We start from the raw sequence: 14,561 nt of genomic DNA, 5'->3' as shown, positions 1-14,561 counted from the left end.
AATTTTATGTTGCCATGGCAACATCGAGCATCTTAGCTGTTGAGAATGCAGAACGAACCCAAACTGCATAAAATCATCTTTTCTCCAACGGCTTCCTTGTGGTAAAATGCTACCTGTTTTCCAAGGAGAGCTTGTAATGCAAATATACATATATATATATATTATTAAAGGAAGCATTAATTAGTAACGATATGCCTGAACCGGTCACAAGACATTCAGTGCGCCGTACACAGAGTGAAGCTGTTATTGCTAAAACCAGATGCACTCAACATAATTGAAGTACTTTATACATTACAAATTCTACTGCCACAAATGTCAAACTGTTTCAACCAAAGTGTTCTGGGAATAATGTGCCTCAAAAGTCGAACCCAATTTGGAGTTCTAATCATCATGTGTGATGTCAAGAGGACATTTGCAGTGACAACCTGAAATGGAACTTAGTGAGAAATGTGAAAGTTCCTGACTGCTCGGTACAAAATGAGGAATACAGTTAGCTTAATATGAATTACATACCTAGCAAGTTGGCTAACGATCTGCAAATTTGTGAATAGTTTTACTATGCAGCCCCACAAGTCAAAACACGCCATTGTGATTAATATTGTCTCTGTGTAATATGAATTAAGCAGAAAAAAATCGAACCATTTTTATCCATCTCAGGGCGCGGCCATTTTGCCACTTGCTATTGACTGAAAAACGACATGACAGTTGCTCCGAATTTGGCTGTTACTCAGGTTTTAATGAAAAAAATGTGCCTTCTTTTTTGTTAAGAAATTTTAGATTACTGTCTGACTAGATAATAATAAATGAATGTACTTGCAATTATTTGCACCAAAAGAACAATAAATATTTTGAGCTGTTGTTATTTATACGTAGATTTGAGATTAAATTTGGATGAAATGGGCCCCTGAATTAAAATGTGTTTGACAACCCTGCCTTACAACCTAATATTTGTTCCACAAAAATATATTAACAATATGTGTCTGTGTAATCTTTTTTGGGTCATGTTATCAGATAAATATTGATTCCGAACTGCTACAGATAATACACAATGTAAGTAAGTATTGAGAGTGGGTCACGGCATACAAGCCCCTACTGAAGTCCCACCACTGGTGTTAATAACTTTTTTATTATTATTTTTTTTTTTTTTATGGCAGGAGAAGGACCGAGGAGGAAGATGAGGTGCTGCTGATAAATGTCAGCAAGGGAGGTGAGCATCTGCTGCCAAAGAGCTCCAGGCGCAATGAAACCATAACCATGGCGACCATACTGATCGTTGCCTGCATCCTGCAACGTGCTGTCTAACAATTCACTACACCTGCGCAATCCAATGCAGACGAGAGCTGTTTAAAATATGCTTATTGTTGTGGATGTGGTTGTAGTTGTATTGGTGTAAAGAGAGCTTGGAAAATGTTGCAATATCATGATTATTTTTTTTAATGATTCGATTTCTGCAAACCATTGTAGTGGGTGACAGCGGCATGCGGGGCAATTTCACGTCCGGGTCTTTCGCCACCAGGACCCCCGTGGGCATCGGTTTCACAGTGAGTGAGCTTCCTGCCATGCACCCACTCACCAAGAGTTTGTTTTGCAAGATTCACCCCCACCCCCTCCCACCCTCACACAAGCTGCTGCCTTCATCTGAGTGATGAGAAGGACACGGCATCACGGCGGGCTGTTTGTACTCAAGTTGTGACATAACACAGACCTGTTTTGTTTTTTAATTCACTGTGGAGTGCTTGCGTCTCTTAAGTGAATACAGAATGACCTAGTCGTGAGAAGAAGCTTCATCTTCTCACTACATTCATTACAATTCTCAACATCCTGTGGGGGGTTTCTTGACGGAAGGTCGGTTATTAAGGGTAATTACGCTCCTGTCATGATTCCGTGATTGTGATGAGGGCCGTAACGTTGAACAGTGGAGGCAGTCTGTTTGCTTCTGGGTGTTGGCTCCAGTGGCGTTTTAAACAAGGATGATATTATGCTTTGTGACGTGGGGGGGAGGAGGGCCAGACGAGAGGCACGGCTCAGTGTAGTGCATGATGTGGCACTTGGCTTCATGTCGATGCATTTATACAGCAGCATGGTGGAGTCTGTGACAACGTAAGGAATTGCCTTTGCCATTTAGATTAACTTGAAGGTCCTTGATGTGTAGCTCCAGCGGCACCCTGCACCGCCATGCATTCAATTGGACCCGTTTATGTGTCTTGTAGTATTTGTGTAGTGGCTTCACACTTGCATGAGAGGATCAAAAATGTGAAATAATGTATGCCAACTACACACTTGTGGGTCACATTCACAATCTAATGCATCGCAAATCAAAAGCTGCAACAAAAAGGCCTCAACATTAAAGTAATACCTTCGTGGAGGCAGTTTTTGGGGTAACAAATGTTGTGACTGTGACCACATGCTGACATTTTCCCGCCTAAATATTTGTCAGCTTTGACATTTAAAGATCAAGGTCCTTTCTTCATGCTGACTCACATTTGGTCGCACAAAATATTAAGAGTCAACGTTGGCAGAGATGTTTACCTTATCTGATAAAACACGTTATCAGTATCTAAATGTGATAGTCAAATAACGCCAGAGGTTTTATTTTTAGTCTACTATTCTTCATGTCGATGCTTGTTTTGAGGAAAGATTGAAGAAGATAGAATTACAAAGTCTGACAAAAAGAAAAGCCATATTTCATAACTATAGTCTTCTGATTCTAATTCTGTGTTTCTAATGCTGATAACTTAACATGACACCTTCCATTATAGGGCACTGGCATGATATGGTTAAATTAGTCAGTGGTGGATTAACACAAGCGCCATTCATGTTCAGTCTAGGCATAAAAAGATAAAACATGGCTACATCAAAGTCAAAAGGTAAGCAGAGCCGCATTGAGCTTTGTCGGATGCCCAGATTAGCATTAGCTCACAATGTTATCTTGTCATAAGTCGACGTTGGTACTAAGTTGATCGTCTCAGTTTGCGCACAACTTTTGCATGTTGTCATGTGGAGTGAAATCGCCATCCGTGCTACCATACTTGTTGTTAAAAGATGCTTTTATAGGGCCTATTTGGTGACTTTTTTATTTGTTTATCATCATGTTTTTCATCGTAAACATTAGGGATGGGCGAGTCGGACGATACCTTATTATTATTTCAAGGTATCAGTACTCCCGACAATGGTTGCCCTCTTGTGGCCATTTTATAATCAGGGCTAGAAATTAGAAGGATAATAAATTGTCATTAATTTCATGCAATTTTAAGGGGGGAAATGCTTTATTGGATTTTATATATATTTCTTTAAATTATGCTGTCATTGTTTTTTTTTGGGGGGGGGGGGTATTTATCAAAAGTAGTAGTGGTATCGGTGGCTATTCAAGAGTTGAATACTCGTGTTGGTACCGGCCTGAAAAAAAAAAAGTGGTATGGAAAATCCCTAGTAAAGATGACATTTTGTTTTATTCATATTTATTTTATTTGGAAATGTGTTTTTGGTTTTAACTCTGATTGTTGAAATATTTAAATGTGTCAAATAAACATAGCACCTTACAACGCACTTTTGCAACAAGATTGACTGGTCCTGTGTTTGTATGACAGAGAATTTTTGTTGTGTCATTTGAGGGAAAGGTCATTTTAGCGCTTGAATCGCTTTTCAACAGTTGCTAAAAGTGTCCCAACAAAATTTAAAAGTGGTTCAATGTGTTGCTAGGTTCTTTGGGGTGCGGGTGGGGGTTGGTGACATACCGGGGTCGTCTGAAAAGGAACAAAAAAGCTAAATTGGCATCAATGAAACCATGCAAACAATAACATAGTTTCTTATTACGAAAGCTAGGGGGAGCCAAATACTGCAGGGAAATGCTTGCACATTTAATTGCTAAATTGACTCTGGGGAAACGATCAAACACGTTTGACATGCTAATTAAGCAAACGAGTCTTATTTTTAAATAGAATCATCTGGTCATGGCAAGACCAAATGTTGGTGATTGGTTAAGAAGGTGAGGAGAGGGGAAAATCCCTTAGAGCAGAAATAACCGATGGAAGATTATAACAGTGACCGCTTCATTGTGGTCATGAATGAAACGTTAGGGGCGTTCAAATGAGTTAAGTAAAAATGAAAGCAGGCTTCTTATGCTCAATTGACAACACCTGTGGCCCGGATGAGTCAGCTATCGGCTCATCTGACCCCTGCAGCTGTTTTGGGTACAATATAAGCCTGGGGGGTTGGCCCAAAGGATGTTTCACTCATGAAAACGCGCGCGCGCGCGCGCTCACACAGTAGACGCTGCCGCCGCCGCGCACTCTTCGTCAATTCATATCGTCTGCCCACGCCAGGATGCAAAGCAGAGAAATGTTTCCGCCCGGGTGTCATTTTCTGCTCTTATGACTGCTGGATGCTTCTAATTTGGCCCCATTCGCATTTTTTTCCCCTTTACATTTTTTTCATAAACACTGAAGGGTGAGCTTTTTCCATTTCCCCCCGTGGTGATCAGGATCATTTTTGTGACCGCACAGCATGCGAGCAAAAGAGCTGGAGACTGCCGGCGACACAGACTGAGATCTACAGCCTGTATACACACATATCCACACACAACACTGTGTGCGTCCTGACTGGACTACATCTTGGACTAGAGTGGCTTTGGCTCCGTGAACGCATCGTTTGCAATCGCGATGTCCACCAGGAAGTCGTCGTTGACGCAAAAGCAGTCTAAAAATGGGACGTCCAAATATGTGTTGGAGCGATGCGCTTCTATTCACGAGTATTATGATATTGCCTTCAAGGTGTGTATTTGCTTTATGCCATTTCGGTATTTTTATTTTCTAGCTGTATTGCAGTAGGGATCACAAAGTATACAGCATATACATGTAGTGTATTGTTTTAGTGCAGACTCAAAGTTTTAATGGTCATTTCGACAGTTTGAGACTGTAAATCTTCCCTTTGTCCACATGTGCTGATGCAAATATTTGTCGAGGGTGTACTTGTGGCAACCCTACCATTTCCAAAAGCATTAAAGGCACACCTGTTACTGTCAAGATGCTCACACAATAGGTGAGTTTAATTGCACCAAGCAATTCATTACTGCGACGAGTTCAAGTGAACGCGCTCTTGCAATGACTGCAGGGCACTTCATTAGGCACACATGGACAAGGGGTCGTTAGTTAGCGATGTGTGTATAGTTGCAACTGCAGTGCATCATGAGAAATGGCAAATAATGTAACCAATATATTGGAAAAGGCTCCCAAAATGATTAAATGCAGCAATTTAACACCACTGTCAACTGCAACTATATTTGCAAAACGAATAGCTCTCTGCCAATGAAAACTAAGCATAAGCTCTTGTATTGGATCTCTCTTTGGGGCACAATTTGACTGTAAACATCCAATCCACTTGACAGTGTCACATGTTGGTGGCATCTCAGTGCGGTCTGATGTTCATCATATTTCCAAAGAAGCCCATCCTAGAGTTGTTGTGCAATGCGTTTTCTGTTGGGAAATATTTCCACACAACTTGATTCATGTAACAGTCAGTATTTCCTTTCCGCCACAGATGAATTGCAATTATTATCAAAAGCATTGTTGCGTTTATGCCCCATTTCCCTCCCTCTGCTGACGTTTGTGTTCTACTTGATAGGTGATGCTGTTGGGAGACTCATCGGTGGGAAAGACGTGCATCTTGCTGCGATTTAAAGACGGGGCATTTGTGGGCGGCAACTTCATTGCCACCGTTGGCATAGACTTTAGGGTGAGAGCAATCCTGTTGAAAAACACTCTCTTTGCCTCACATTTGTCATTTGTCTCCCATTCCTCTTACTCTGAGAACTGTAAAGCAAATAGCGAGCCACTCCTGAGTGTGCCAATTATCACCTCGCTTCCATCAGCGCGTGACGATCGCACCCAATGTACGAATCCTGTCAACAGGCAGCCAGTAGAGTTCACAGCCCACTTGTGCCGCTTGGAGCCACCGGCTGCTTCTTACATGGGCAACCGCCCACATCCTCGGCTCCTTTGTTCTGTGCTGGTCAAGTTCTTAACTCATCCTTCCACTTGACCTCGGAGCATCCTTCCTACCTTTTCTTTCTTAACCTGTATTGAGCCATGGTATATCTTTTACACTCAAATCATGTCACCAAAAAAAAAAACGTTACCAAAAGCATATAGTGAAATAATGATGCTCAGTGTATCACTCTAAAAGCGGTTAGGTCAAAAATAACCCCAATTGGGTCAAAAATGGACTGACCCAACTTTTTCAGTAATTAAACAGATTCAATTAATAACCCACAAAGCAACCTATTTTTTGGCTTGTTTTATGGGTTATTCGTTTGGGAAAATTGAATTTAAAAAAATGTAAAAAAAACAATTTGGGGGTTGGGGGGTGAACCGACCCAACTTATTTAAATGACCCAAACCAACCCAATTTTCATTTTTGTAAATGAACCAACCCGATTTTTGAGTTATTTAATCCAACACGTTGGGTCAAATCAAATGACCCATAGTTTGTTGGGTCAAAATTTTGAGCAAATTGAATAACCCAATTGAACTTTGGGGGAAATAAACTGACCCAACTTTGAGTTATTTAATCCTAAACATTGGGTCATATTAAATGACCCATAGCAACCCAATTTGTTGGGTTGTTTTGTGGGTTAATCGTTTGACCCAAAATTTTGGGCAAATTGAATAACCCAATTGAATTAGGGGGAAAAAATGAACCGACCCAACTTTTTGAGTTATTTAATCCAAAACGTTGGGTCAAATTAAATGACCCATACTAACCCAATTTGTTGGGTATTTTTGTTGTTTTTGAGTTATTTAACCCATTAACATTGGGTCAAATTAAATGACCCATAGCAAACAATTTATGGGTTGTTTTGTGGGTTATTCATTTGACTCAACTTTTTTAGTTAATTGAATAACCCAAAAAGTTGAGTTGGTACCTTTTGACCCAATTTATTTTTTATTTTTTGCCTAACTAGAATGCATTGATTTTGCCGCTGCATTTTCACGACAAAAAATATGACAGTGAATACTATACGCACATATACGGTACGTGTGCATTTAAGTCTGTTTGTCTGGTGTGTATCCCACCGGAAATACACAAACAAAAATGCAGGACAGAACCACCATTTTGGAACGAGGAGGAAACCCACTACTTAATTAGTGTGTTGAGTGACATGAATATAATTAATTTTATTAATTGTAGAATATTAAAAGTGGTATTTGCATCTATTTGCGGAATGTGCATGCAGGAGTAAGTCTGTCCGCTCGTGCATCTACAAAGTAAACGGGTTACCCAAATGTTTTAGAAACCAGAATTTTGAGTGTCTGTAAACACAATCAGTGGTAACAAGTGGATACAAAGATTAATTGCACCTTCTGAAATTTGGTAGAAGAGCATTAAATAGTCTGCCTGTCACGATTGCCGGCAAAGCGAGAGCAACAAAGATGCATTATTGGCATGAAATAGCTCATTTCCTTTACAAACCTCCTGAAGGCTCAAGACACACTAGCCGGCAGTGTTTTGGAATCCGAATCACCGCTCTCTTGCGATAAACACAAAAGTGCTCTTTTAATAGTGAACCCGCTTAACCTTCTGTTTCCCTCCAATCAACACAAAACACTCCCGCTAATGGCGAGACAACTACGGGCGGAAATTGTGCTGCATTAGCCAGAGTGATGTATTGTCTTGGCGAGAAGACATTAGGGAGTGTAATGGTCGTCTGAGCTATGTGGATCATCTCCACTGAGGACAATGTGTTTTTCCAGCACTCAAAGAAAACGCAACAGGTCCTGTCCTCAGGATCCACAGACAAAGAAAGTGAGGAAAAAAGACGAAAAAGATGCATTCACCGCCGCACCGCTCATTCACAGTCATGAATACTCGGCTTCAGGCTTCTTAGGGCTGTGAAAAGGGGGTTCAAGCTGCTGGAAAATGGAGTAAGCTGAGTGAAACAGTTGAGTGCTGAGGTTGTTATTTGTGCATGAAAAGACAGGCAGTGCTGTTGTCAGCTTGGAACATGGCTGCTCTATTTTCGGCATGCTTCCTTATAGCAGTTACTCAGCATGCAGGCTCCTCTCACATCATAATTGGGGGGAAAATAGAAAGCCATGGCAACTAATGCAGGGGTTGAACCATGTCCATTCTGCCACAGTATTCAGCAGGTGGCTTCTGCTGCTTCTGTAAGATATGAACAAACACATCTTGAGCTTACAACCCCCCGAAACCGTGTTTTTCGCACACGTATTTTAGACACGTATTCATATTCACACTTGCCTTATCTGTGAATTGCTTTCTGGTGGGAAGGTTATTGTTGTGAAAGGTTAACAAACCACAATGTCTTGGCAATAGATGGCCATGGGAGCTGACGACTTTTACAATAGTGTTTGATTTATGACATGTAACAGTACATTCACTTTTCTACAAGTTCAAACAGTGCTGCATTATGCTGAAATAAGTTTACTTTGTGTTTTTTTTTCTTTAACTAAATAAGACAACAAAAATGCACTGAAGCCAAAATAACAATAACGCTATACTCTAGTTCCAAAAAAGTAGCATGTGTGTGGAGGCGGGGACTAATTGTTAGTTTCTGTCTTCCAAAATGGACAGGAATCACGAGTTGTCTTTCTTTACTCTAACTTGCAAAAAAAAAAAGCATCAGCATCATTACTTTCTTTCTCCGTCTCAATTTCTCTTTCGCGATCTCTACTCTTCTTCGCGCTTCTTTCCACGCAACAAGTGCGTATACTTTTAGCTTCAAATAAGTAATATGAAGTAAGTTACTATAGAATAATATGTATCATTATTTTGTGAAGCCGCGACTAAAAGTTAAGTCATGGTTGTATTTCAGATTTAGTATTCTATAGCTGAACTCATTTTTACACTTAAAGGCAGTTAAAGGGGAAGTCGACACCACCCCCCCCCCCCATTTTTTTTTTTACAAAATGTTCTATGCAGACTCATTGGTCTAAATATGGTATTTTTGTTAATATGAGTTAAGCAGCAAAATCCAGCCGTTTTTATCTCACATTTGTGGAATTTGAGTTATGAAACAAAATACAGCCATTTTTATCCATCTCAGGGGGCGGCCATTTTCCCACTTGCTGTCGACTGAAAATGCCGTCAGTTGCTCAGGTCTCAGGTAGCAACCAATCACAATGCAGTTTCAGAAAACAGGTGATCTGTGATTGGTCGTTGCCTGAGCCCTGAACAACTGTGATGTCATCTTTCGCAAGTAGCAAAATGGCCGCCCCCTAAGATGGATAAAAATGGCTGTATTTTGTTTCATAACTCAAATTCCACAAATGTGATATTAATCAGAATGTCATGTTTAGACTAGTGAGGTCACATATAACATGTTATGGTCAAGAAATGTTTAAGGTTGACTTTCACTTATATTCATATATTATATTATATTCAGATTTTATGAAGGTGAGTTTGATTCCAAAACGAATCAATTCTATATCAATGATTTCCCATAGAACACGTTTATTCCAAATAAACAAATGGACATAACGCTCATGTAAGTAGTGCAGTTCATCACCATGACAATACAACCATAAAAATATTCAAATGAGAGAGCTGGGAGTGTTAAAACTGTTTGCAAAATTTGAATGTTCACTTTTGCACTAGCCTGTATTTTAATTTTGTTTTTGGCTGGAGTGGTCCCAACTGCTTTGGACCCAGGAAATCAGATAGCCGCCCTGTGAGTTAGCAGGAAATGAACAGTGGGAGTCACTTAATATTCTGCCCATTGTCCTACTGGCTGATCTTGTTGTGCATGTTTCACAATTAACTGTCTCTGGCGGCGTTTACAAGCCACTTGTACTCTTTTCTTTAGCCACATGCTGCGCCTTTGTGCTTTTTTCGTCCCCTCAAATGTGCGTCATTCGTTTCCGTGCCATTTCCTCACAGCACTCTGCTCTGTTAAGCATGCGGTGCATGTCTCACGGCTCTTCTTGCTTGTGTCCCTAGAACAAAGTGGTCGATGTCGACAACCTGAAAGTCAAACTCCAGGTGAGCGAGTCCCTTGTCCTCCTCCCGTCTATTTTGCGCACACATGTTCAGCCATACGTCCGACGGATTATGTCACACTCAACTGGGAGGGTTTACAAATTGAGGGGACTATACCGGATTTCTTCACACAAAGGCGCCAAGTCGTCGTTGCTTATAACCTGTTTGTTGAACAGTAGTGGGAGGTGACAGAATTTGATAGCTCTGCGGTAGCTTTGGTGGAGGCTTAACCTCTTGTCTCTCACATGATTCATGCTCATCTTGTATCATATGTTGCTGTTAATGCAGAATTTGACGCCCACGCAGAGTTTACATCATTTATCTAGCTAGCAGAGGATGGGAAATTTATTTTTAAAAGCACAATTGGCTCCAGCTCGTGGTTGGCACCGTGTGTTTGTCTTTTAGTACATATTATCAATATAAGCATGACAATGAAAATATTCTTATCTTAGCATCCACTTTTTGTCAAGTGCTTTGGAATTAATCCGTGACAGTGACAAAAATAGTCAGATCCATTCACTGATGTCAACAAGTTGGCTTTTACCAGATTTGGACAACACGTAATATTTGAGCCATTCCTCCGTTGGTGCTTTGCAGTTGAACTTGTTCAGTATGCCAACATTTCTGTTTGTGTCAACATGTAATTATGTGGTTTGTTTGAGATCTGGGATACAGCCGGCCAGGAAAGATTCCGAAGCGTGACGCACGCCTACTATAGAGATGCCCAAGGTAACCTTTACTCGTTGGAGCTTACTTCCTCATACTGTGTTTGTGTGTGGGAGCGACCTTTTCTAAGATATGCAGTGCTTTTCAAGCACATGTGTGTGTTACTGTTGCAATACAACTGCCTCTCTTTTCATTTTGACAGCACTACTTCTGCTTTATGATATCACCAATAAGCCATCATTTGACAACATCAGGGTAAGATTTTTAAACTTCCTGCTGCTACAAACCCCCTTGACAAAACACAATGAAGGCTTACATTCCCTTCCCCTCCACCGGAAGCAACACAATGTTATCAAAACAGGCCAGTTTTGATAAGGGAAAGCAGTAAAAGTGTTCCTCGGTGGCTCCTTCTCACGGCTGTTGATTGATGGATGCGTCCCTGGGGGACGAACACGATGCACTTGAGATATTTGTTTGTAAACTAAACGCACATCACTACTGTGTCGATCTGCTTGTTCTTTTGAAAGGCTTGGCTAAATGAAATACACGAGTATGCCCAGAAGGATGTGGTCATCATGTTGCTCGGCAACAAGGTGAGCAAACCTTCCTTTACTTTTGTGTTACACAAAAAGATCAGGAGGATAAATGTAGCATCCTCATTCATATGCATGTTCAGAAAAATGCTCATATATTCAGCTTTTCATTTCTTTCAATGTTGTTTTAAAACATGCAACCAACCCAAGACATGACACATACATTTTTCTAAAATAAATCATAAATTGAGAATCCCTTTCAAGCGCTTCTTTGCTCGAAACCATTTTCTGCACAATGCCTCTGGTGACGAGGAGTCTGCTTGCTGCCAGCAACAATCGTAACTAATCTGTCAAAATGCTCCCTCTAGTGGTTGACAGAGTCACTGCGCTCGGGAGAGTCATCTATGTCAATGAGGCTTATTTTCGGTGAGAGTAGCTGGGATGGCGGCGTCAGGACTCCACTAGAGGGGAAGTTTGTGACACCGCTTCACTCAACGGGAGCTCTAGCTCGGGAACATCCTCTTATCTGGCAGCCAGGCGAGAATTGACTGCCATATAAGAGGATGAGCAGTGTGCATGGCCTGTAACAATTATCTCAGTCAATCTACGACCTCTGACCTCCAGCTTCGGGGTCAGTGACTGTTTGTCATTGTGCTGGTTTACAGGCAGACTTGGCTGCAGAGAGGGTAGTGAAGACCGAGGATGGGGAGAAGTTGGCTAAGGTAAGGTTTCAAATGTCTATCTGGGCAAAAGTTTTGGGACACACCATGGAGGTTAATTATGTGCCTTCTGCCATCTGGTGGAAAAGCATATCATTTCTCGTCACTGACCTAGATAGCGGAACAAACATATTGTTGTCAGTAAATAATTTTTGGCTACATAATTTTCTGACCAATGAAGTGAAATTGGATCATTTTTCGCAGCACACTTGATGATCCCTCATAGCACGATAATAGGACCACGGGTGGGCAAAGAATGGACTGTGGGCCACATATGGTCTACTTCATTCTTTAATACAGCCCACTGAGCATCTAAATCTAAATCGTCTATAGTCCTATATTCGTTTCATACATTTAGCCATCTTTCCCTATACAGTTGTTTCCTCACTTTTTGCGGGTGATACGTTTTCCGCTAAGTAGAGGTCATTAAAGTTGGGGTCTTCCCCCATTCAATAAGTGCTAATACTTTCTGTCACCATAATGAGCTCCTTCAGTTGCGTAAACGAGCCTCATTGAAGTTAATTGCTTTCAATTAACTTGTTCCCGGTAGGAGGAATGAAATGCATTGTGTACAAGTAACTAGGATCTGTTCTAAAAATAGCTCACCAGTGATGGGACACTGACTTGCTAAGAAGAATTAACATAATTAATATTCTATATTTTGTTTAAAAATGTAATAGATTGTGTTGAATGAAAGAAACAGATGTTTTTATTTATTTAATTGTTACATAAAAGGACAAAAATAGCAGCATGAATGGATCCAAATGAAAATCTGTGATGAATCCGCAATAACTGAACCGCAAAGTACTGAGTGATCACCGTCATTTGGGGACTTAAGCTGTGACCTAGCTGCACCATTCAAGTGTTTTTTTTATTTTTTTTATAAAAAAAAAAAATGTTTTTTGTTTTCTAGGAGTATGGAGTGCCATTCATGGAGACCAGCGCAAAGACCGGCGTCAATGTAGAGTTGGCCTTTCTAGCTATCGCAAAGTGAGTGTAAAAGCTGCTTAGTGTTTTGGCATTAAGATCAAATCCCAATTTCAGAACCCAGACAGTTGTCTCAGTGAAAGCTTAGATTAATTAGGCAAGCAGCCAGTCAGTGAGAAAAACAACAGGTAGGAGGGTGGTAAAAAAAAAAAAAAAAAGCACATCTGAGGTCAAGTATACATGGTTGGCTAATTTAAAATAACCTACTGCTGCTATTTTGAACAAGTTATCATCCATGACAGGTGGTTATGATAGAGGGAGGATGGAAGCAGCTGCCGGTGGCCTTCCAATCGCTTTATTGAACAAATGGTAACAAAATGCAATAATCAAAAGCACATTCTCATCACACCTGCCGGTAGCTTCATCTGACAACAGTAGCAGAGACATTCTTCTGTCACGTCACGTGTGTGACATTCAATTCTTCCGGGCTTCAAGCTTAAGGCAAATAAGACCTTATAAATTATTGGATATTTGTTGTGTTTTAGGTTAGCGCTGTCAGCATATATAAGTTGTTTAGCTTCCCTTCTCAGGGATATGAGGCAAATGTGCTGCATCATGCGTGTGACCCACAAAATTGGCAACACCTGGCAACCCCCTGACCCCCTACTCCCTATTTTGTCCAAAAATGAGCCTTAAAATCAAAACCAATTTCTGTCAACTGCTATACTCAGATAACATACTCTTGTTAAAACCATTTTCCCTCTGAAAATCAACATTTAAAGGGGAAGTTAACCATGACCATTTGTTGACAATATGTTACATGTGACCTTACTAGTTTAAACGTGATATTCTGATTAATATTCCATTTGTACAATATGGGTTAAGCAGCAAAATCCAGCCATTTTTATCCACCTCAGAGGGCGGCCATTTTGCCACTTGCTGTCTCGACTGAAGATCACGTTGCAGTTGCTCAGGGCTCAGGCAACAACCAATCACTGCTCACCTGTTTTCTGAAGCTAAGCTATCATTGGTTGTTACCTGAGCAACTGTGATGTGTCATTTTCACTCGACAGCAAGTGGCAAAATGGCCGCCTGATTGGATTTTGCTGCTTAACTGATGTTTCACTAACGGAATATTCACCAGTATACTGATTTAGGCTAGTGGGGCTGCATATTATTGACTTCCCCTTTAATGAAAGTTGGTCGCTGTACTTATAAGATATAATACGTGTATATCTTTAAATGGAAATCAACAAATATATCGTACAAGTAGTTTTGAAATTTTTTCTATCAGGCTCTATTTTTGGAGAATCACCAAGCTAATGCTAATGCTTTAACCAAAAGCATGTTTTTTCTTGCAGTACTAGAATAAAGTGTGATTGCACATCCACTACAGTAGGTGGCAGCGGTGCTCTCATTGTCGGAGAGTATGCAAGGAGTATTAGCTCCCCTGCAGAGGTATACTTACCGCAATTTTATAGAGATATGACACTATTGATCTACCTTATTCCTACGCCTCATGAGCTTTTTGCGGTAATTATGCTCCCGAGTTTTGGATTGAATCAAAACTGGCCTTTTGTTTGCATGGGAACTGTTGCCACGAGTCCACTTTCTGAAACAGTTACAGATTTTACCAATGTGGGAATGCCAGTTGTTGGAGCTTTAGCTTCCTGCTAATGTAGCATGGTAGTAAGATGACAAAAAAAAAGCTAATGATAACAAA

At 40.6% G+C, this 14,561-nt stretch overlaps 1 protein-coding gene across 2 annotated transcripts in view; it reads left to right on the top strand.

Annotated features, from left to right (window-relative positions):
• Positions 1-4,276: 4,276 nt before the first annotated feature.
• LOC144043177 (ras-related protein Rab-37) overlaps positions 4,277-14,561 on the top strand; it is an 85,910-nt gene continuing 75,625 nt past the window's right edge. Inside the window, exons 1-8 of one of the 2 annotated variants that reach the window (XM_077556475.1) lie at positions 4,277-4,769; positions 5,620-5,730; positions 9,955-9,996; positions 10,656-10,722; positions 10,862-10,914; positions 11,187-11,252; positions 11,858-11,914; positions 12,825-12,901. In XM_077556475.1, coding sequence (XP_077412601.1) covers positions 4,659-4,769; positions 5,620-5,730; positions 9,955-9,996; positions 10,656-10,722; positions 10,862-10,914; positions 11,187-11,252; positions 11,858-11,914; positions 12,825-12,901 — 584 coding nt within the window. In that variant the 5' untranslated portion in view covers positions 4,277-4,658. Of the gene's footprint in view, positions 4,770-4,837; positions 5,038-5,619; positions 5,731-9,954; positions 9,997-10,655; positions 10,723-10,861; positions 10,915-11,186; positions 11,253-11,857; positions 11,915-12,824; positions 12,902-14,561 lie in introns of those variants that run through there. The other variant, XM_077556476.1, reaches the window with a different exon arrangement.

The sequence above is a fragment of the Vanacampus margaritifer genome, chromosome 2 (assembly GCF_051991255.1).
Source record: "Vanacampus margaritifer isolate UIUO_Vmar chromosome 2, RoL_Vmar_1.0, whole genome shotgun sequence".
In the NCBI taxonomy this organism is placed as follows: Eukaryota; Metazoa; Chordata; class Actinopteri; order Syngnathiformes; family Syngnathidae; genus Vanacampus; species Vanacampus margaritifer.
Note: the sequence above shows the minus strand (reverse complement) of the source record. Positions and strands in the feature narration are given on the sequence as shown.